Source organism: Ipomoea triloba, chromosome 4 (assembly GCF_003576645.1).
Source record: "Ipomoea triloba cultivar NCNSP0323 chromosome 4, ASM357664v1".
Taxonomy (NCBI): domain Eukaryota; kingdom Viridiplantae; phylum Streptophyta; class Magnoliopsida; order Solanales; family Convolvulaceae; genus Ipomoea; species Ipomoea triloba.
In genome coordinates, this window is record NC_044919.1 from 2,710,532 (window position 1) to 2,733,873 (window position 23,342).

The following is a 23,342-nucleotide window of genomic DNA, read 5'->3' on the forward strand; positions in this document are numbered from 1 at the left end:
CACCCCCCCCCCCCCATCGCCCCTCTCCCTCCACACCCACTACTTCATTACAGCTTTTGACAATTACCTACCACACCATACACAACCCACACACACCCAAATACCTACGTGTGTGGATATATATATATATATATATATATATATATAGTCATAATTAAGCGTAACTGTGTCTTAACGTGTGGTCAGTGGGGCAACACCACTATTTATACAGATATACACCACTTAATGTTAGAAAATGTACCATCTAAATATGCACCGTTAGGTACGCATCATTAAAAAAATACATCACTAGGTATGCAAATATACACTACACAGTGTTAGGAAGTGCACCATTAGGGGCAGGGGGTTATGGTGTATTATTTTGGGCGTGTGGTGTGTTTTTTGGTGTTTTTGTGTATTTTCATTGTGGTACATTTTCTAACATTCAATGGTGTATATTTGTATACATAGTGGTGTATTCCGCACCGGCTGCATGGAAAAACGCGACCACATTTTAATAGATATATATGTGTGTGTGTGTGTGTTGGCCTACACCAGTACTAATTGTATATGATATAATTATGTATAGAATGCGTTATGTATTAAATATCAATAATATCAAAGAAAGGGATAAATCAGCTTATACCTTGTGGATCATAAGGAGGTAAACGAGTTTAAGTTGTTCTAAACCAACATGGTAAATCGATCCGTCTAAGTTGCCATAAACCATAAGAGTCAAATTTGAAATTTTGTAATTAATACACCAACAACCTGACCAATTTAATTAGGGTTAAAGAATATTTTATGTGTGCCCGATATTGGCTGTATTAGTATAATATAATTATGTATACTATAGGTTAAGCATGTTGTATTATTGTGAATCATAATCAATAATCAAGTTAGATTATCTTGTTTAGTACGGAGTCTTTGTGAAGAAAATTTATAGATTTATACCATTAGATTTAATAATATGGGGGGCTTATAATATGTGATATTCTTGTGAGTGAAGGAGAAAGACAATAAAACCCCCAATCAATGGATCCAAGTGTGTAGGTGAGGTGGGGTCAGAAGAGGAAAAACACAATGAATACATGTTGCCCCTTTGTATACTAACATACTCATTGTCCCACATATCATTGTGTATGGTCAACCTCAGCTCATTATGCAGCAAAAGAAACCACCCCAGAACGGTCGCTTTCATCTTTTCATTTCCGTAATTTTATTCTTATATTATATATGTTTTTTTTAAGAATAATTATACTATATAGGTTTTACTTTAACTCTCAACCACAATAGTAATTTTTGCTTAATTTTTAAAGATAGAAAAATTAAGAATTGATTTTTATTTAATGGAAAAGGGAGATTTTAGCTAGATTTTTCTCTTGTAAATATAATTTTTGGATGGGGTCCACTTTTGGAAGGAAAAAGGAAAACACGTGGAGATTGCTGTGCGTGTGCAGCAATATGTGCACCCAAAAGGCGAATGCAATGTACGCGTCTTTGGACGCGTAACACCTTTAGTTTTTTTTTTTTTTGGGTTAGAATTTATTATTTTTTCCCTCTTTTTTCCTCTTCTCACTTGCTTCTTTCTCCTTCATCACCTACAAAAAATCATAAAAATCTACAACTATTAAAGTCGCTCTTAAGTATCATTACTATTTTCCACTAGAGACAGGTAAAAAAAAGAGTAAATAATTGAATATGCCTTAATTTAGAAATTATGCACAAAGTAACAAAAAAAATATACCAGGATTACCCAAAGTCGCAAAAAATCAAAAAGTAAAAAATAAAAACTGGCAGATATTAAAATTGAAGACTAAAAAAGTAAAAATGGCAAAAACACTAAACTCTGTGAACTACAAATGATTAACTTTAGAAGAAAAAAAATAAAGTATCTTATTAACAAAAGTGTTACACTGGTACAAATATATAACATATTATACTAGGTACCATTTGTATTGATGTTTATAATATCGATACGAATCTTGAAAGAAATGATTAAGTAAGTAGAACATAATTATTATATTAAAATATCACAAGTTTAATTTTTATCAATATCATCTCAGTCGAAACTTACGCACAAAATTATCCTAATTTAAAAATTTATCTAATCCAAATTCTCGGGACAATTTGTTACACCTGTGTAGTATTAGGTAAAGCACCACACAATAAAAGCTAATATATAATATTTTAATTATTTAATCTATAAGACACATATTATTAGATGACCCTTGGACAGTGCAAACTACTTGTGGGGGTACCTTTCAGTGATGAACTTCTGGATTGTTGTCCCTTGTAAAGTGGGTGAAGTAGTTTGGCCCATACCATATCCAATAATTAAAAAAATAACAATAATAATCACATAAAATAATAAAGAAAAGAAAAGAAAATTCCAGACAAAATTAAAGAACCCTCCAAACAACAAAACATCAACTTCGTATTTTAGGATAAACTTTGAAGATGACAAAGATCACAACACATGTGGAGAGTTTAACGATTATAATAAACAACCGACCATGGCCCCATCCCCTCCTACTTTTTTAGTTTTCTTGAACATAAAATGACAAACAAAGTTTGCCCTTCTCATCCTACTCGACAAAATCCCCAAGAATGTGATGTGGATTGGAGGCAATTAGCAAGTGATTCAAGAATTGTTGTTGATTGGTGGAAAAGGGTTACAAGCAATTGCCTATCAACCTAAGAGCCCTCGTGTCCCGACCCGACAGAACATTTGGAAGGATGTAAATCATGGCAACTTAGCAAAAAACAAAAGCTAAATATTTACTTACTCTGACACTGAGCACCCCTCACTTTGAGAGATTGCTTCCATATTACAGCTGTTGAGACTCGATCTCGGGTCATTGTTCCTAAATTTTACCCCTGTGACGTGACCAAGCGAGTTGATTATCTTTCGGTCTTACGTTAGTGCTTGTACGCAACTTAGTTCGTCTACTGAAATTTTGTTCAAATACATAAGAAATTAACCTTCTTCAGTAGGCGCGCCTCAAACTCCTCGAGTTTTGCTAGGGGAACCAATTCAGTATTCCCTCTCATGTCTCTGTTTTGACAAGAAAGATGTGGTATCTGAGATTTGAAATTTAGGGTTTCAGACTAAAGAGATTTTCTCATATAATTTTTAGGAAAAAGGGTCAAATAAGCCCTCCAACATTACCTAAGGAGTCAATTAGGCCCCTGAACATTTTAAAGTAGCAATTAAACCCTTAAACATTGTATTTTGATGCAAAAAAGCCCATAAACCTGTTAATGACCTGTGATCACAGGTCATTAACAGATTTATGGGTTTTTTTGCATCAAAATACAATGTTTAAGGGTTCAATTGCTACTTTAAAATGTTCAGGGGCTTAATTGACTCCTTAGGTAATGTTGGAGGGCTTATTTGACCCTTTTCCCTAATTTTTAAGACCAATCAATTTTGATTTCGTTATGATTTATTTGACATTTTCATATTGTTGATCTTGGGCGATTGTATTATTGAAATACACTAAAATTGGCACAATCACTGAATTACATTATTAGAGTCAAAATTAATTAAATTATTTGTCAATAATTAAATTTAGAAATATAAATAAAGTTGAGAAATAAATTTGATATTAATTCTAACAATTATATTAGGAAACTAATAAAACAAATTAATTAACCTAACTATAGGTGGTTGAATGTTCAACTGCCATTATTATATGCCATCCAATGATTTGTGCAATGCTGGTCCTTCCCCATCCCTTATTGCCTAAGCATCCTACACAAAATCAACGTGTACATTGTACGTAAATCATAAACCAATGTATTTATTTAATATATTACACAAGTCCTTTTCTAACTAGGAGACAAACACGATGACAATAATTATATTATTAATCAAACAATTTTCATTTATGTTTGAATTGTTTCAAATGAATCTAATCAAAACTCGACTGAATTAATTTTATCATTATGTAAATATCAACGCAATATAAAAAAAAAGTTATTTTTTGTTTGAAACTCGACTATATTAGTTTTATCACTATGCAACACCAGCGTATTATGAAGAAGAAAAAGTTAATAGGATTGTATTTTTGGTACTAAGGTATGCAATGGGTAAACCCACTCTTCCGTAATAATTCATAAATCACACATGACAAATTCAACCGAAATAATGTTTGTAAGAATCAATCTCATAATCTTTTAGTATGAAAATTATACTTCATACCGAAATCCTGATCAAGATCAATGAAAAACAAATTTTAAATGATCCAGAAAGTTGTCAAACACGTAGTCCAATAGAGAGGGTGCGTTAAATTATTGCCATCTATCTAATAATATGCACAATATTTATTTGTCTTTCTATGAATATATGTGTTCGAACGTACTTGTCCACTCTCTATTCTTTTAAAAAAAAAAAAAAAAAGGTCAAATTAGATTGTGGTTAAATTTCGTACATTAAAATAAAACTAATTGTATTTGAAATTAAACGAATTTGTTACTACGATGAATATAAAATATAATCATGGTAGGTACATCGTATCACAAAACCATACATTAATTTCCTTGGAGTTTAATATGACTATTCAAACACGATAATATGGGATATATGGACCACGTTACGACTTTACCCTGCAATTACATCATCTTGGTTTTGAATCGGAATTTATAACGTTTTTTTTTAAAAAAAAATTAAATAAAAAAAAATCAAATACGCATTTAATGAAATTGTTATAGAATTCTCCCAATATGCATGTATCGTGGCTTGTTTGGGAACGTGGAAAATTTCAAGCTAGGATTAGAAATTAGAAAATTTACATGGAGATACATGAAAGATTGTGGGTTTTCTTCAAAATAATTCGTGTTTATTTCATACTAGTACAAACTGTTGATACATAAAACACTAAGTTAATTGCAGCAGACATACCTTGTTTTTCATGACATATTTAAATTTAGTCTCAGAGTATTATTTTTGTCATCTAAAATCCTAGACTATCATATTTTGGATACCTCTGATCCTTCAATAACTTATTCGGTGAAATTTTATTTTAGAAAAGGGTATTTTGTCTCTTTTTAAATTTTTTTTTTTCTAATAATGGAGATCCCATGACTTGGTGATATTTTCAAATTTAGTTCTAGACAATAGTTTTTTGCCATTTAACACCCATGACTATAATATTTTGGACACATTTGGTCCTTCTGATCGATGACTTCTTTTTTTTTTCTTCTTTTTTTTTTTTTTTTTTTAAAAAACCATATTTTAAGAAATGGTATTTTTCGATGTTAAAGAAAGGGCTACTTTCTTCTTCTTCTTCTTCTTCTTCTTCTTCTTCTTCTTCTTTTTTTTTGGCTCTACAACTATAGTAGATGATTCACAAAATCATGAACTAAAATAATAGTGGTCAGACGGAAGCCGACCAGGTGGCAACATCCTGAGCTTTCTAATTGTGATGCAAAATGATTCCTCCGCATCCAGAGATCCTCACATACTCGGTATCACCATTAATGAATAATGATTTGGGGTCGAATTCAATGAGATGAAGATGAGAGCCGAGTTAAGGAAATAGGTCAATCCACTCTATCTCGAGTCTCAAAATAAAATTTACCTATAATATACTTTTAAATAGTGACTACAAATTTTTTAATAATTTTTTTTTTTAAAAATTAGTGACTACGAACTTTCTTTAAATAAAAACACTGGAAATACGTGTTGTATTACAAGTGTATAAATAATATGATAACTATGCACAGTTTGGTAACTGTGGATGATGGTACAAGGCTATGAAAATACTTTCCAATCCTTTTCTTCCATTTCAAGAAATATTCTCCACAAATACCCATAGCTTAGAGAAGTAACATTTTGGAAAGTGAGAAAAATATGTCCAATTTATCCCCCACTATTGGAAATGATTTTTTTATAATCATAACTTTGTTATCACCTTATCATCATCACTTTTTTTTATAGAAAATGAAAAGCCATAAATCTGCAGCCTTTAGATGAGGATAAGCTTAAGGTTGCATCACTCATTTCTTTGTTTTAATAACATTTCATTTCATACATGTCACTACAATGATACCAAACTTATAAATCTTTTATTTAAAGTAATAATTCTAAAATTGAGTTCTTACTTTTCAAAATTTTTTGATGTGATTTAAATGTGACTTTAGTTCTACAAATCAATTCGAGCATAGTATATATTGACGTAGTACATAAGGAGTAATATTTTTTCTTTTATGTCTAAAGGGCAAAATTGTAACTTCAATGAATACACACACACATATGTGTGTGTGTGTTTGAACCCTAAACCTAAGAGCACTGAAATTTGATCATTGACGCAAATCGTATGATGTGTTTCAATTGATTTACAACCTCGTAAATAGTTGTACATGAATACGTACTCATAATAAGATCAGATCATTCGAAGTTTGGGAACAATGACTCGAGATTGAATCTCACTAGCCACAATGTGGAAGCAACCTCTCAAAGTGAGGGATGCTCCTTGTGCGAATAAGCAAAGTTCTAGGCCTCTAGTCGTTTGTTCAATTGAGTTACCATGATATACATTCTCCCATATGCTCTGTCGGTTTAGGGCGTGGGGTCCCTTGGAATTGGGAATTCAACATTCTTTGAGAACAAAGATCAAATCATTAGATATATTTACATGATTATATGCAAAATACAGCGTAATAGATGAACAGATACTACAATGTAATAGGGTCAATTGTATTAAAAAAAAAATAGAACGCAGTGGGATGACACCATAGGAGTTGTTAACATGGTGTTTTATAGTGTGTATGCATGGGGTCCATATATAGTATGGTGAGCATATGTTCAATTCCACACGCAAGTAGTAATGATTTGGGAATTGATCAAAGGGTGGCATTTATTTTAGGGGTTGAATAAAAATAAATTGGGAAATGAAAAAAAAATAATAATAAAAATGATATTTGACCATAACACACATTTTCAAACCTCATTCTTAACCGTTGAATCCTGCGAGAAAAGAATGATTCAAGACATGAATTTTGAGGTTGCAACCAACCTTAGCTAAAACCATATAATCAATCTTGTTTAGATTTGGTGGCTGTTGGCAATCATCATTACAATTAATTGCACCTATTATTATTATTATTATTATTATTATTATTATTATTATTATTATTATTATTACCAGATAATAAAACATTAGTAATATCTAAATTAGAAATGTTTGCATTTTTTTCTTCGCTAAGTTATATTACAATTTGGTTAAAATATTTATTTCACAAACAATTGAACGATGGAAAAAGCTACTTCAATGACAATTGAAAGATAAAAAGCGACAACTACATAATTGAGAGACAAAAAAGTAATGTTTTTGTATTATTTATGGACGAAAAGTGTAATTTTTCATTGTTAATAATATTATTGTTATGATTATGAAGGAAGAAAAGTTGGGGTTGAATGAGAATTTGGATAGGCAAAATTAGTTTGGGGTACGGTGATTAAACTAGCTTTTATTTTGTTACATCACTCATCACCAATTACAACTTTAATTTGTCAATCTCAGTGGGAGAGAGGCATGGCATCATGACACAACTAGAATGAGTCAAAATTTTACTACGTAATGTGAAAAAAGAAGAGGATTAAACAAAAACTAAAACTAAAAGCAAGGCAACTACTTTGATTTCACTTGTTTGTTTGTTTTTTTTTTTTTTTTTTGACAAATTGATTTCACTTGTTTAATTTGATTTGAGTTCTATGAAGATTATATAATATAAGTGTTTTTTTAAAACGTTGTGTCTATCTTTTTGGCGATCTTGATCGTATTAATTGGATCGAGAAAATGAGAAAAAAAAAATCATGTTATAAAATTTCATAAGAAAAAAAATCATATTGACACCTTAAATCTAACGAATTGTATAATTAGGTCTCAAATAACTCAAAGAAAGTTCAAATAAAGTCACCTAAACTGGTAAAATGACCCTAACACATGAAGTTCAAATAACTCAAAAAATCACCACCAACAATAAACGGCTTGTGGTCGTCTTCTATCAACAAACAATTTTGCAGTTATCAATCAATCTAAACCATACAACCATTGCTATCTATATAAATCTAGACCAAAATAGGGTACGAAAGGCAAAGGTGCAAAGACACTGCACATAAATATTTGTTATATACATCGTGAGTCAATTAGCAAAATAAATTCAAGTATTAACAAAGATCATCGTGTTTGAATTAATACTTATTACAAAAGGTACGAACCCGAAATCCGTGATTAGACAATGATAATTATTTGGCGTGCGGCCGTCGATTGTGATCGCAATTTTCCGTTGAAGGGTCAAATGAAGATCATGGGAAGGATCAAAAAAATGATAGTTGGGCTAAAAGATATGATTTTTCACATGTCAATGAGAAAAGAGATGCCTTGTGAACGAAGGAACTTGAAATTCTTGAATGTTGTCTTTATCCTAACACTGTTGTGTTCGTCTATTGTGGTCATCCAGCAATGTAGCTTTTGGATGGGTTGACTAACTTCAACTAAATCTCACTAGGGATAGGGCCAAGTCATGTATAGTATTTTACAATGGCGTAAACTTTTGGGTATGGTTAAAATTTTACAAAATTTTTAATGTATGATTGGTACAGATATTTTTGTACCGAGTATAATCATACATTATATATATTTAATTGTATCAAATATTAGTATACGTTATATATTTAGTGATATCAAGTACAGGTACAATTATATATTACATTTTTTTGTGATTACATATTTAAATGTGTATAATAACACATGATATGTTTGTTGGATGCATTGAATACCATGGAGACAAATTTTGACTATACAAAATACAACTCAAATAGTAGTATATCAATCTTAGTTTGTAGTTATACCATGAATCCGAGTCCACCTTACCAGATGAACCCGTGTCCATTTACATATTGAATGTTCACAATTTGAAATTGTTAACATTCGGTATGTAAATTGTGTAAAATATAGTATAGTAGATCAAGCCTTACTTCCCTCTTTATAGCTTTACAACTTCATTGAATATACAATAACATTACACGTGACACCATAAAAATTCCCTATATATAAATGCAGTGTGAAGAGTAATGTGAGCTTGACAAGGAAGCAATTTCTTAAAACATGAAAAATATAAAAACATTTCTAAAGATTATATAATCAATTATTTTATAGTACAAGTAGATTGAGGTTCATGAGCTCCTGCAGGGTGAAAAGCCCAGGCCAAGGTGAACTTCAGCTTCAGTCTTCCTAATATTTGTCTCACAACTCTTACACTGATTACAAACTCAACTATGAATAATTAGCTAACTCTTCACAGGTAAAAGGAATTGTCTATAGCATAACATTAACACACAAAACTGACACAAATACTTAGCTACTTCCACGAGTTCAGTGGTTTGTCTCAAAGTTCGTGCTGTGCACCAAGTTGAGTCCTCGTCACCATTTGTTCCCTCGGGGATTATGTCGATAGGCATTCATCCTCGAGAGTGATGTGCTTGATAGAGTTTGCGCATATTAGAAAATTTGAACATGGAATTTCAGTTTCCTGAAGTGGAGTCGTTCCTGAACTGTTGATCTCCCATGGGAGGAAGGAGAAGAGCGAGCCTGGTTTTGTATCTTGCAATGCGCCTAAGCCTTTCTTCTCTTAATCTGTGAATTTCTCAGTCACAGCAAGACATATCACATTAATTCAATGAAAGAAAACCAAAAGTCCGAGCGTTTCTCGTGCCATTATAAATTCGAAAGGGTAACCTTCTTTTAATTATAATGGAAAGAGAAACAGATGTCATCACATTCCATGATTTTGATTCTATTCCCATACATTATTACACTAATGCACCAATGCAGAAGAGGAATAAGATGACGAATTTAAACTACGTTTTGAAGTATTTGATCCTCCATATTTTCTATCATCTCCTTTGGTTCTTTTTCCCTTGTTTGGATGGGGAGGTGGAGACTGGGGAGGCATATTTAGTCAAATATATTCTCAATCATAAAATTGCAAATGATTGTGAAGCTTACTTGGACCTAATTCTCTTTGCACGCTTGACATGTAATTGCAAAAGCTTTTCTGTAGATAAATGCTCAACTGATGCATCATCCTGAAATTAAAAGAAACCAACATTATTTATGCATTTCCTATGCAGAAGAATGCATTGTCAAGATCATTGCCTTGATAACTTTTAAAAAATATATCATGACCTTGGCATTACTTACAAGTTGAATCTACCTTACTTTAGAATGTGTATTCCTATGAGTAAGGGATACTCGCATGGGCTCCAGTTCTTAGGAGGGTATTACTTAGTTAATATGTCTTTTCAAGATATTTGGCACTCAGCAGAATTCAATAAAGTATGATATATTTGGTTGATACCAATTACACTGAAGGCAATGGTTAGTAGAATTTTCCGACTTTGGCATCAGATTGTGGGATCAGTGCTCATAAATTAAGAACTCACCTCTTCCTCTTCTCCTTTATCTTCTTCCTTCTTTGCAGGCGACTCAGCATCTTGTGGAGCCATAGGCAAAGGCCTGGGAAGAGACTTTACAACGTCCATATATTGTGGCTGCCATATGGAAGTAGGATAATTACATTCACCAAAAAAACACTATTATTGTATGTAATCTGGAAGTAGGATATCAGAAAGTTCATTTAAGGGGGAAAAATGAATGTGACAAAATCTTTTTTTTTGGAAACAATGTGACAAAATCTTAAATGATACAAAAAGAAATGAATGGAGCTTCTGTGGTAAACAGACAAGAAAACTTCAGTTATTCAGACCTGAGTTGCTTCAGGAAAACCATTCCTCAACCATGACCGGCAGAGAGCATAGAGTGAAGCAGTTTCAGAAACTTTGACCTGCAATAGTAAACAAATTTAATTTTACCATTAAAAACAGAACTTTCCTCAACCAAGCTACAAGTTCAGAGAAAATAGAGACTAATATGATTGTCCACAAAACATCATGGATATCATATCTACATACAGCACCATAAGAGTGCCCGGTGCCCCTAGTCAAAGGAGATCAATTATAAAGTCAGATAATAGTGATTATAACTTTTCAAAACATTTAGGTCAACATGACACTACAAGAGTAAAAATATTCCTCTGAATTGGTTCAGAGAAACTATGTGACAACTTGCAGGAATCTACCTTTTCCACTTAATATAAGTTCCTTTCCTCTAGAGCCCCCAACCACAACCTCCAAATCAAATGTTCTTCAAAGATTTCTCAAACTACAAAAGTTTAAAAGGGGATAGGATCCTTCATAATTAGTGTTTAAATCTTATGGGGCACCAATGTTAAACATCTTAATTGCTTAGTAGGATATACTTGATTAGCTAAGACCTGTTCAAATTGATGCAAACTTCTCCACATTTGAAGGATAAAAACCATTTTCATTTCTCTTCAAGTACAACAAGAAACAAACTACCTTCCAATAGCAGCACAAGGAAGCACTAGTGCATGAAAAAGGAATAGGATCCTCTGCTGATACATTCAAATGTTGTAATTCTCCAGTAATGGGCAAATGCCAATAAATTATTAATATTGCTATGTCAAATTTTCATGAGATAGAACCAAGACAGAGGCATTCAATTTTATATGTAATAAATCTTTTAACGGCAGACATGTGAATATGTGATGCACACTTTATTACAGTAACTGTTGTAACTCATTTCAGTGACAAAAGAGGAGCTAGTTTATGATAGTATAACTTGAAAGAAAGAACACTTACTTTTATATCTATACAAGCAGCTATAAACAAACATTCTCTGCAAGTGTTTAACTTAGAAGGAAACTAATTTACACAAACCAAAGAGGGGAACTGAGTAAAGGGGCATTATGCTTACCTTCCTTTCTCTAACTATTGCAAAAGAATCATCTTTACTCCTGTCCCTGCAATGAATAAATAATTAAGAATTTCTATATGAAAATATATGGAGCCAGGTGTGACATCAAAACACTAGATGAAAGAAAGGATTTTACCTTCCATCTTTTGAGCCACTAAAATCAGAAAATGAAGGCAGAGGTGGAGCCAGCTAGAAAAATAAAAATAAAAACAAAAACAAAACAAAATGAACATCAAGTTAATAGGTCAGAACTCAGAAGTTACCTTAATGAGCTTGGAAATGTTATAAAAAATTGGAATAGCCAATTCATTGTGTGAAATTGAAGAGAGGACCTCACTTACCAATTAAAGTCACACCAAAGAAATCACCCTAAGTTCTAAGTTTCTCAAATTAGAACAGTTTTTTCTTCAGTACAAAAACTAAATATAGCATAAAAATAATTATGAATAGGAAACCTCTCTGATTTCCATTCTTAAGTTTTCATTCTCCATTCTCTGCTTTCCAAATGTAAATTTTCTTTTCTCTAATTCTCCATTCCCCCAATAAGATGGAGAATCTCTCCAGTCAGGCACCAGAGTTTCCAATCTCCAAAGAGTATTAATGATTAAAGTTAACAGCACTTTGCACTGAAATCCTTCACTGCCTTCTGATTAACTAAACGAAACTTGAGCCATTACAGATTTAAATGCCAATACAAATTTTATAGCCAGACATAAAATCCGCTTTCAACTTCAGTTAGAAGATCAAAACATAGAAGAGAGGTTTCAGCAAGTGAACCAAATAAAAGCTAAAAAGCATTAAAGTACCTTTGGATGCGCAGAAGTAACCGGAACACCTTTCACAACAACAGGCATAATCGGTCCAGCATTGGCAGTAGAATTAACATGCGCGTGCGGCAAATTGGCCGGCCTGGTGAAGCCCAAGCCCTGCCCCAAGCCCGGATCCATATGAGCAGAAATCCCGAAAGGGGGAATAGAGGAGGAGTACGCAACCGCAGGTCGGGTCAGATAATTAGTTTGATTCGGACTAGGCGCGGCAGGTCTGGAGAGAAAGCCCCGGCCGGAGGAAGCGACTGGATAGAGAATGCTATGCTGCTGCGGCGGCGGCGGAGCGGTGGAAGGGTCGGGGCGGGGAGCTAATTGGGAGTAAATGGGGTTTTGATTTGAAGAGAACCGCTGAGATTGTGGAGGGAAAGGATGTGGCTGTGCAGTGATTGGTCTTGAGTTGGAATATAGAGGTCTCGTCGCCGTCGTCGTTGCCGTCGCCGCCGTGGCGGGAGCAGCTGAGGCGGAGGAGGAAGGGTTGGGTGGTGGCGGAGGAGTAGAGATAGCCATGGCTAGAGATGGCGCGGAATTTTTTGGTTTGGGGAATTATTTTTATTTTTATTTTTTTGTAATGTAAAAGAAGATTCCTACTTCGAGTAGAGTTTCAAATTCGCAAATCGTGACAGTGCAGAGTTGAAGGCCAGAAGCGGAAACAGAAATTGAATACACGTGTTAATCTAACGCCGTGTGGAAAGAAATTTGGGATGATACGACGTCGTTCGCAAATTTCACAACTGCAAACTAAAAACCATTAATTTATCGAGAAATTTTTTTTTTAAAATACTTTTCTATTATTGTAATTATTACTTTAAAATTACAAATAAACCCATATTAGCATGGCTTAAAGGATGCTCAGCAGTGTAGTTTTTTGTGAGTTCCAATGAAAAATAATATAAAAATGAGAAGAATAAGAATGATTGTCATTTGACGATCACTTCAATTACCTAGCAAGCGCGTTAGGCATTATGATTCTCAATTGTATTTTTGTTTTTCTCTTTTAATATAAAAATAAATTCTTCTATAAGAATTTAATTTTTTCTTTCTTTCTTCTTTCACATTACATTCTCTTTGTTCCAACGAACAACACAACACAAAACCCCCCAAAAAATTATCATTAGCATTGCTTTTGTAGTCATAAAATCACCAATGGAATCGTAGAATCATTATAAGTAGGCTAATTTTCCAGTGAGACAACATCTTCCCATGATATTGTGAGACACAACATGAACGCACATGATCTACTACATGAATCCACACACCAGATTGTGTGCACTCATGTTGGATAAATTGCACACACTCTAATTTGTGTGCACTCTTGTAATAGATCATATGCATTCATATTGTGTCGAGAAGATGTTATCTCATTTGATTATTTATCATTATAAGTAAACACATGTTTCCAAACTACCGATAGAAACCGGCCATGGAATTCTCGGCCTTGTTTCCAAACAACTCTTTTTCTTTTTGCTCCAATACAATCGGGCATCAATAGGGAAGAAGCATCAAAGCCAATTGTACGTTGTTGCAGGTATGCCAAGTTTGTTGCAACAGCAACACCATGTTTGGAACGTTCAAACTGCCCAGGTAATCTACTCCTGGGACCTGCTTTTTGGTAGTAGGCACTCTGCAGAATACATAGATACAAGGAGATGAACTCAACAATTCAAGAATCAAGAAGATAAACATTTAGAAACCTGAACTAACAATTAAGTTCTCATCCACACGCAAAGGGAAAGGTATGTGAGTCCTACAAGATAATAAACGCCTATAGAATACACATCATGAAAAGCATCCCGCAATGCAAAAGGAAAGGTATGTGAGTCCTATGAGATATTAATATCCATAGAATACATATCATGCAAAGCATCCCGAAATGCAAAGGGAAAGGTATGCGAATCCTATGAGATAGTAAACGTCCATAGAATACACATCACGCAAAGCATCCCATGATGATGGAAAGATATGCGAGTCCTATGAGATAGTAACATCCATAGAATACACATCACACAATGCAAAGGGAAAGGTATGTGAGATTGTGAGTCCTATGAGATAGTAAATCTCCATAGAATACATGTCATGCAAAGCATCCCGAGATTCAAAGAGAAAGGTATGTGCGTCCTATGAGATAGTAAACGTCATAGAATACACACCATGCAAAGCATCCCACATCCTCCCAAATAAATAGAACACCTGCACAAACACTGAGATTCTACTACTGGATGTAGTACTTGTCATATTTAGGCAATAGTAAGTAGTAACACAGAAAGTCTAAGGAGGCAGAGTTCATGTTCCTTGGTTAATTTTTGGATTGAGCCTCATGATTGTGCTAGATGCATACAACTGATCAATCTCATTGAGAATATGGAAATCTAAAAATCTCGAATGCAAAAATTGACTTTGATAATGTTGGAAAAACATTTACCAATAGAAATCAAGAATAAGTCCAATAAGATACAAGGATTTACCAAAATAAAGAAGAGACATTTTTATTCATTGTTGAGCATATTTAGTTGCCTATGTGAAATACTCAAATTGCTACCATCTTTCTTACTGCATGAAATACTTTCTACACATTGCAGATAACAAATGCAAGGAACTGAATTGAGCAGACCAATTTCAAATGAATTAAGATTGAACGAAACCTGTAGAACTTCATGAACAACTTTGATTTGTGTCCATCACCAGTCCAAAAAGATTCTGATTCTGTTACAAAAGATCAGTTACTATTCTTTAACTTGCAACTTCTACAAGAATGTTTAAATGGCGCATATCGATATAAGTATTAGAATTAAGCATTAACCATATGACTGGAAAATGTTGATCATCAGATAAAAGCCAAATGATCACACCATCTAAGCAAAAAATATGGCTATCAGGTAAAAATGTAAAATAAGTAAATAACAATCAGGTGTTTTCAAAAAAAAAAACAAAAAACAATCAGGTGATCAATGTATCCAACATTGCATCATACAGGATATCAGTCACCTAATATGGCTAACCAATTTAATCATGATCTTTTGTTCTTCAGAAACAGCAGAGCATACAGTTGGCATCTCCAATCAAAGTCACCTAACAGCAAGTAACAACAGTAAGAGTCTGTTCAATCACCGAATTCACATATCAAAATTGGAATTCTGAACACAAGCACATGGAGATACACTGCTACTCCTAATTTTACACTTTCAGATGGGAAACCGGAAAAGGAAACATTCTTTCAAACAACGCAAACAGAATCAATTCGAAAAACATCAAATCAAATTAAGTATACACAGAGTACCGGACAACGACTCTTTAAGCTTTCACTAACCAGGCAGAAATGCGCAATGATAAGCAACGAGCAAACGTCTGCAGATAACCGGACTAAATGAGAAAACAGCACACAAATAAACCGATCATCCTTACGTCTATGGCAGTCGCGGCAACGAGAAAAGGCGGTTCCAGAACTCAGAATTTCAATATTCAAAATTTTGTGAATTTATTTGGGGATGATGTATTGGGTCTGATTATCGGGTCACACGTACTTTTTGGGTCTTACCTAATTCGACTAATCCGCGCCAAATTTCTTGAATTTTTCTGCAGGCCCAAGATTCAAACCACAACGGGACAAAATTATTGTGCGAATCACAGTTCAAAACGACATGTTGAATTTTATGAGTTAGAATAATATACATTATATGAGAATAATATGACATCTGAAGTAAGATAATATACATTATGTGTTAGAATAATGTACATTATGAATTATAATATGTATATTAAACTGTGGTTCACAAAGTTGTGTGTCCCGACTATTGCAATGGACGGTGAACCAAAAAAAAAAAAAAAACACGAGGGAGAAAAAATAAATGTGAACTTCTATTTATATTTTATTATAAATACCCAATGAAATAGCGGAGTCAACAAAGACCATTGAGTTGAATATGTTAACCCCACCTTCACGTTTAAAATTAGAATATATTTATTAATTAAATATAAATTGTATATTATCACATCATATAGGAAAAATATATGTTATAAAATTTTGGTCTTATTTTTTTCTGGTTTTCCTATTTCATTATTTATATCTATGTGAATTCTGAATCTTCAGAGGTCATCATCATCACTAATTGATTAAAATCAACAAATAATTATTCAAGTTATTTTGTGGGTTCAAACTCCCACTCATATCGCTAAAAGCAAAATCAAATATTGATTGAAAAATTACTTGAGTTATCCAATTGGCACATGTCCAAGATTTAACTTTGCACAATATTTTTGTTCAAAAAAAAGCTTTGCACAATATTTCAACCACTTTTCACTTCTTTGTGTACTAGAAAAGGTTTTTGTCCCAATCAACAATTATATAAATTTAAGGAGATTACTACTGTAATAGTCCTACTAAATTAAGTTGCGTGTATACGAAACCTTTAATTCCTAAATTATACATTATTATACATATAATAAAATTTCAATCCTTATACAATTTAGTATTAAAATTTTGACAAAAACGACACTTCAAACAATCATTATACTATCGATCATGGTCGTCCATATCGAAATTTTCCATTTTAAGTTTGAAGTGTGTTAAGAGGGAGGGTAAAAGCATAACTACTTTGGCCAAAACTAAGTACTAATGTCTATCTTTCAAAAAAAAGTACTAATGTCTAAAATCATATAAAAATTGAGTTTACATCATGAAAATAATAAATATAATCAAGTACTATATATATATATATATATATATATATATATATATATATATATATCTTAAGCTATTTAATGATTAAGTCTACACTATATATATCGTAAGAGTTAAAATTATCATTTTTCTTGATGAGAGAAACATGTAGTTAACGAGCTAGTCAATCACTAGCTACTCAATGATATGTACTAAGTAAATCATACTAGCTCCTATGTACTAACATATAACCCACGCATGAGAGATAGAGTGTCATTTTTTCATATTATTATGAAATGTATTAAGCATAAGAGTATAATTTTATTAAATATAAAGTAAAATTGCAATGTTGTATTGGAAGGGAACCTAAATATGATTAAGAAGAGTTATTTCAGTAATATCTCCAATTCTCCATAAATTAATATTCGCTAAATTAGTAACTTACTAAAAATATTTGTTGAAAATTTGCTAAATTAATAATTTTGCCAAAAATAATAAGCCAATATTTTGTAAATACCTTTTTTTTTTTACATCCATGGTTTTGTCAATATCATAAATTATTTTTTTTAATTACAATATTATTTAATTATTAAAAACAATGAACATCATCTACTTATTTTCATGTGCAATGAATTTTATTTTTATATTAATTCAATGAACATGATACATTAATACAACGATTTTTATGCAATTAAATATATTGGATCAATTGTAGAAGTTTTTGCCTACTATATAATGTGATGACACATCTGTTATCGTTTCAAATGGGTAGTCACAATATCGAACATCACATCTTCCTACAACTCGCTAATATTGTCAATTGGTCAAATCAATGAACTATTACTCTATTAGACACAATAAACTGTTAATTATCAGCCAACACAATTAACTATTTGTCCAATGTCAAACAACCCTACTATATTAATATACTATAATAATAACTATAGTTTAAAACCATTTAAATACATCTATTCGAAGTTACGGTTTAAAGTTTTAATCTATTACATTCAATATTAATTTAAAAAAAAAAAAACAAAAAACAACAACAACAAGAAGAACATTTTTATAACCCATTATTAAGATTAAAGTTTAAAGTTTAATCTACTTATAGGTTTAAAAATGTTTACTGTCAAATAAACCATTTATTGTACTCTAATACTTTATACGTTCAGTAATTATTTTAATTTTTAAAAAAAATTTTATAAAAATCGTCCTTAGAATAAACAAAGCCAGAAAAAAAAATAGTGGGAATCGCACGTATGCCAACTCGCACGTGCTAGCGCTTTAGAAAGCATTTGAGAAGAGGATTGCAATTCGAATATTGTTTATACATTTCAACTTCATGTAGAATATGAATATCTTAATGAGGTTTTGTTATAAAATTTCACTTATAGGAATATAGGTGAGTAGTTTATTAGTTTAGTTTTTTCGATTCAAGTAAATTAAATGATTAACATATGCATTATGAAAAACTAGACTACACATCCAATCTGGTAAATGATTTCCCGTCTTCTTATTATGTGTTAAAGTAATTAGACATATTCTTTCAGGACATTGTCGATTCAGTGATCGTGTTTTACTCCGTATTTTTTTACTTTTACAAGAGTGTCGCTTTACTGAATGAAGTAAAATTACATCTTAGACCATTCTCACGAGGAGCGAAATTTATAACACTATGATTATCAAACTAGTTTTCTGATCACTTTAGTCTTTAGTTGAGTTTGCTCCAAATATTAAACTTAATATTATAAAAGATTAAATTGTAAAACAATCTATTGGAGTATTATATTGTGTGCAATTATGAAGTAGATTGTGTATTCATTCAATAGCCCACAAGTTCTCGCATAAGGAGTGATTATCATCTTAACGATATATATATATATTAACTACATCGTTTTGGTAATGGATTTACAGAGCGAATGGGATATAACGAATTTTTTTAAAATCACACCCATATATATCCAATCCACTTTAAGTGGATACAAATTGGATCGAGGTGGATTTGACATATTAGAGTGAATCCTTATTCACCTCTGATAAATATAACTATTTAAACTATTGTTAAGCCCGCTAGGGTTAGGAATGCTGCACTCTGTTTCTATCCACGAGCTAACCTTTTTAAGCCATTGGGCTCATGATTCGTATCTTGCTCATTAAACTCAAAAACAACTATAAGCTGATAAGATTATTCAATCCCGTTTAGTGTCATGAGAAATCATGTCCTATTAAGTATTGTACTTAATTGTTGTGAATTTTTATCAATTATGTTATAAAAGGTATGGATTAATAAAGAATATATAGATACAGTGTATTTAATTTAAAATATGGACTCGAGAAAGTAAAAAAGGAAAGCAATACAAGGGCAATATAGTCAACCACTCTCCATGAAAACCAAGTAGCGTGCAATAGATCAGGCCCATGGCTGCACATATAAATTATATATATAAACCCACAAAGCTAAACCCCAATCCAAAGCCGAATTCTTTCCTCTTCTCCTCCCATTCAAAAACCCACAAGAAATAAAAACTCCAAAATAGGGAATTCAATATACTCCGTATTAGGAGACGAAGACGATAGACAAACCAGAAGCGGATAAACCCTAATCTGATTTAACATGGTTTAATATGCGCATAAAATTGGACGTATGTATATAAATTGTTTGGTTATAATTCTAAGGGGAAAAAGAAAAAGGAGTAATTGTCATGTCGAAGATTGCGGAGACGCAGAAGAAGAAGACCACATGGAGTACGTGGGATGAGCTGTTGCTGGCGTTTTCCGTGAAGCGGCACGGGCTCAAGGACTGGGACTCCGTGGCTATGGAGCTCCGCAACCGGAGCTCTTTGCCTGCCATCCTCACCACCGCTCAAATTTGCAGAGAGAAATACCGCGACCTCAAACGTCGTTTCACCAATAGCGATACGATTGTCGAGGAGGACGAAGGCGGCGGCGGAGACGTCGTTATTCCCTGGCTCGAGGACTTGCGGCAGCTCCGCGTCGCGGAGCTCAAACAAGAGGTCCATCACCGCGATCTCTCGATCCAGTAAATGAATCTCTCTGTGATTTTTTTTTTTGAAAAATTTTTTACGTAGAAAAGTTTTTTGTTTACGGATCTGACGTAGAGATTTGATCTGAACAGGTCTTTGAAGTTGAAAGTGAAGCGGATGGAGGAGGAGAGAGAGCAGAGCATGAAGGAGAGGCAGGAAATGGCCATGAAGCCAGATCTGGAGGACGGTAGAAAGGAGAATTCGGCAAACGATGTGACGGCGGACGGCGGAGGAGAGAAACCAGATGGAATCGTACGGGAGGTCGTCTCCGGCGGAAACTCCGACCGTGAAAACCGTTCGTTTAACGAGTCGAATTCCGTGGAGAAGCGTGAACCGGATCCGGTTCACGGAATCGATCCTAAACCGGATCCGCAGGCAAAGCCGGCCAGGGAGAACTCGTGCAAAGATAGTTCGAATCGGCACGAGGCGTCCAAGACAAGTCAGGAAAGCAAAGGCAATGACGTGGCAAACGACGCGAGGAAGGAAGGCAGTGACGTGGAAAGCTCCGCCGGCTTAAAGATGAAGCGGCGGAAGCGAGGGGAAGCAGCCGGCGGAGAACAAGTGGCAGCGATGATGTCTCCCGCCATCGCTGCTACAAAACGGGCGGGCGCAGTGAAATCAGAACCGTTGGTTAGGCTTTTAGATGTTATCCGGTCTCACAAACATGGCTCGGTGTTCAAGCGCCGGCTCCAGGTTCAGGTAATAATCCCATGCTTCGCACATCGGTTAGCTATAATTTCCATCGTTTAAGATCTACCGTTAATTAAAGCCTCTGATTGATTTTGACCGTCGGGGACCACCTAGAGATCCAAAAGGGGCATTTTACCTAATTGTTATTCTTCAACGGTCATGTTAGGTAATAACAGTTCAGGAAACATTGCATGAAACAAAATTAAGAAATAAAAAGAAAACCAACTACCCAATAACACATACATTCTCTCTAAAATTACTTCCTAATAATTAGTTAACCATGAAATTAATCAACTAATGAAAAATTATTATTATTTTATTAAAAAAATTAAAGATGAGATATTAAACAATAATTTTATTTAAAATACTCTTTATTTTACCTCTCTATTGATTAAACTAACTTACTAACCATTTTTTTAGTATCTTCTTTAGTGTTTTATTATATTGATTTTTTCTATATTTAATAATATACTTTTAAAGTAATTTATAAATATATACTAGTTGTGTTTATATATTAATATTAAACTAAATATTACAAAAAAAAAAATTTGAATTGTAAATGAGATGGGTGGGAGATAAATTGAGCATTAAAGGAACACTTTATGCCTCAATTATATCATTTTACTATCCAATCAATAATTTGTTTATTTTCGATAGCATTTATATAAATTCTATTAAACTTTTTTTTTAATTTTGTTATTTAATGCATTAGATATGTGGATTTAATCAATAATTCTCAACTTATTGTGGGCTCAATGTTTATGATTTATCCATATAATTGCTTTGATATTTTTGTCAAGTATGTCATGATTGTCATCATTGCATAACGCTTTGTTTTCTAATTTGAACATCTAGTTTACCTTTTATGATCTTTTGCCGACTAAAGATTAAAAAGTATTTTCTTATAAATAATTGAGGGATTCATATGATTTATTTAGATTTAAAACAAACCTAGAGGCTACAAATTAAAGGTATAACTGTTCTCCAACGTAACAAATAGATTACACTAAGCTAACTTTGTATTATAATAATATAAAATGCAGAAAACAGCTAAGTATAAGAGCATAATCCGGCGGCACGTTGATCTTGAAACGGTTCAAGCGCGGATAGATGACGGGTCCTACTCTTCCTGCTCCACCGAGTTGTACTTGGATCTCTTGCTGCTCTTCAACAACGCCATTGTCTTCTTCCCCAAGTCATCTCCGGAGTGGGTAGCAGCCCATCAACTCCGCAGCCTTGTCATGAAGGAGCTCAAGAACATCAACAACAAAACCCCATTATCATCATCAACCACGCCGCCTCCTCCCACCAAGGTCCAACCCGACCCCGAACACGATAGCTCCGATTCTTTGCTTCCGAAGCGCAGTTGTACAGCGGCCCCTATTGTAGTATGCCGCAGGAGGAGCTCCATTTCAGCTAAAGCTGCAGCCTCTGGTGATGATGTGATGAGTCCAAAGGAAGACGACAGCCTCGCGAAGCTAAAGATAATGAAAGAAAGGCCTGTGACGGGTGTGCGGAGCATGAGGAGGACTAGCAAAGGCCGCCTGAGCCACTCACAGCCTACCAAACAACCCGACGGGGCGATAAACAAAGACGAAGACGAAGAAGAAAAAGTTTCAAAGGCGGAGACGGAGAAGAAGAAAGAAGAAGTTAGTAACGTAGACAAGAAGCGAAGTGCCGCTGACTTCTTGAAGAGGATTAATAAGAGCTCCCCGAAAAAGGGGACGTCGTCGGTGGATACGCAAAAGCAGTCTCCGCCTAACGTTAAAGATGGCGACGGAAGGAGGCAGCCGAAGAGAAATGCCACGAAAATGAAAGACGGCCCAACCACGAGGCAAAACCGCGGTGGCAACGCCGCAAAAATGTCCAAGGAGGAGGAGAGCTTTCCAGCAAAAAGGAGGGTAGGGCGACCTCGGAGAAATGCAGCGTCCGACAAGCTTGTGAAGGAACATGACAAGGATGATTATTCCAAACGACCAAAGAAACGCTTTAGGAGCTAAAACTCGATCAAGTGTAAGACACCTTAATTTAGTGTAAATTATTATATAGTACCGTACTGTACTAGGCTTGTTTCACAGAACAAATCAGATTTGGGGATTAAGTTTTTGGTAGAAATTATGTCACACTCATTCTTGACGTGACGAGATGAAATTAATGACATCAACTTTTAAAACATTGGTGCGCTAATTTCGTTCCGCCACATCATGAGTGCACAATGAATACAAATTGCTTTTTGTCTTATTTTATGTGCTATTTTCCTTTGCCTCATAGAATAGCAGCAAATATAGAGAAGCAAATTAAA

General features: G+C 33.7%; 2 protein-coding genes across 2 annotated transcripts; one reads left to right on the forward strand and one right to left on the reverse strand.

Moving 5' to 3' along the window:
* Positions 1-9,069: 9,069 nt before the first annotated feature.
* On the reverse strand, positions 9,070-13,246 carry LOC116015139 (endochitinase A). The gene is made up of 7 exons (XM_031255154.1): positions 12,632-13,246; positions 11,962-12,014; positions 11,826-11,871; positions 10,756-10,833; positions 10,433-10,540; positions 9,996-10,075; positions 9,070-9,623 (listed from the first exon to the last, which is right to left on the reverse strand). The coding sequence occupies exons 1-7, from the start codon at positions 13,157-13,159 to the stop codon at positions 9,512-9,514; spliced, it is 1,005 nt and encodes a 334-aa protein (XP_031111014.1). The 5' UTR covers positions 13,160-13,246; the 3' UTR covers positions 9,070-9,511.
* A 6,540-nt stretch (positions 13,247-19,786) lies between these two features.
* LOC116014938 lies at positions 19,787-23,281 on the forward strand. The gene is made up of 3 exons (XM_031254908.1): positions 19,787-20,346; positions 20,443-21,049; positions 22,084-23,281. The coding sequence occupies exons 1-3, from the start codon at positions 20,009-20,011 to the stop codon at positions 23,038-23,040; spliced, it is 1,902 nt and encodes a 633-aa protein (XP_031110768.1). The 5' UTR covers positions 19,787-20,008; the 3' UTR covers positions 23,041-23,281.
* The last annotated feature ends 61 nt before the right edge of the window (positions 23,282-23,342 follow it).

Excerpts from the sequence above, each read along its gene's own strand:
- LOC116014938 (XM_031254908.1), top strand. The coding sequence starts at position 20,009 with ATGTCGAAGATTGCGGAGACGCAGAAGAAGAAGACCACATGGAGTACG. Across the intron at positions 20,347-20,442 it reads CACCGCGATCTCTCGATCCA|GTCTTTGAAGTTGAAAGTGA; the intron begins GTAAATGAATCT and ends TGATCTGAACAG. Across the intron at positions 21,050-22,083 it reads AGCGCCGGCTCCAGGTTCAG|AAAACAGCTAAGTATAAGAG; the intron begins GTAATAATCCCA and ends TATAAAATGCAG.
- LOC116015139 (XM_031255154.1), bottom strand. The coding sequence starts at position 13,159 with ATGGCTATCTCTACTCCTCCGCCACCACCCAACCCTTCCTCCTCCGCC. Across the intron at positions 12,015-12,631 it reads TTACTTCTGCGCATCCAAAG|CTGGCTCCACCTCTGCCTTC; the intron begins GTACTTTAATGC and ends TTATTTTTCTAG. Across the intron at positions 10,076-10,432 it reads ATAAAGGAGAAGAGGAAGAG|GATGATGCATCAGTTGAGCA; the intron begins GTGAGTTCTTAA and ends TTTTAATTTCAG.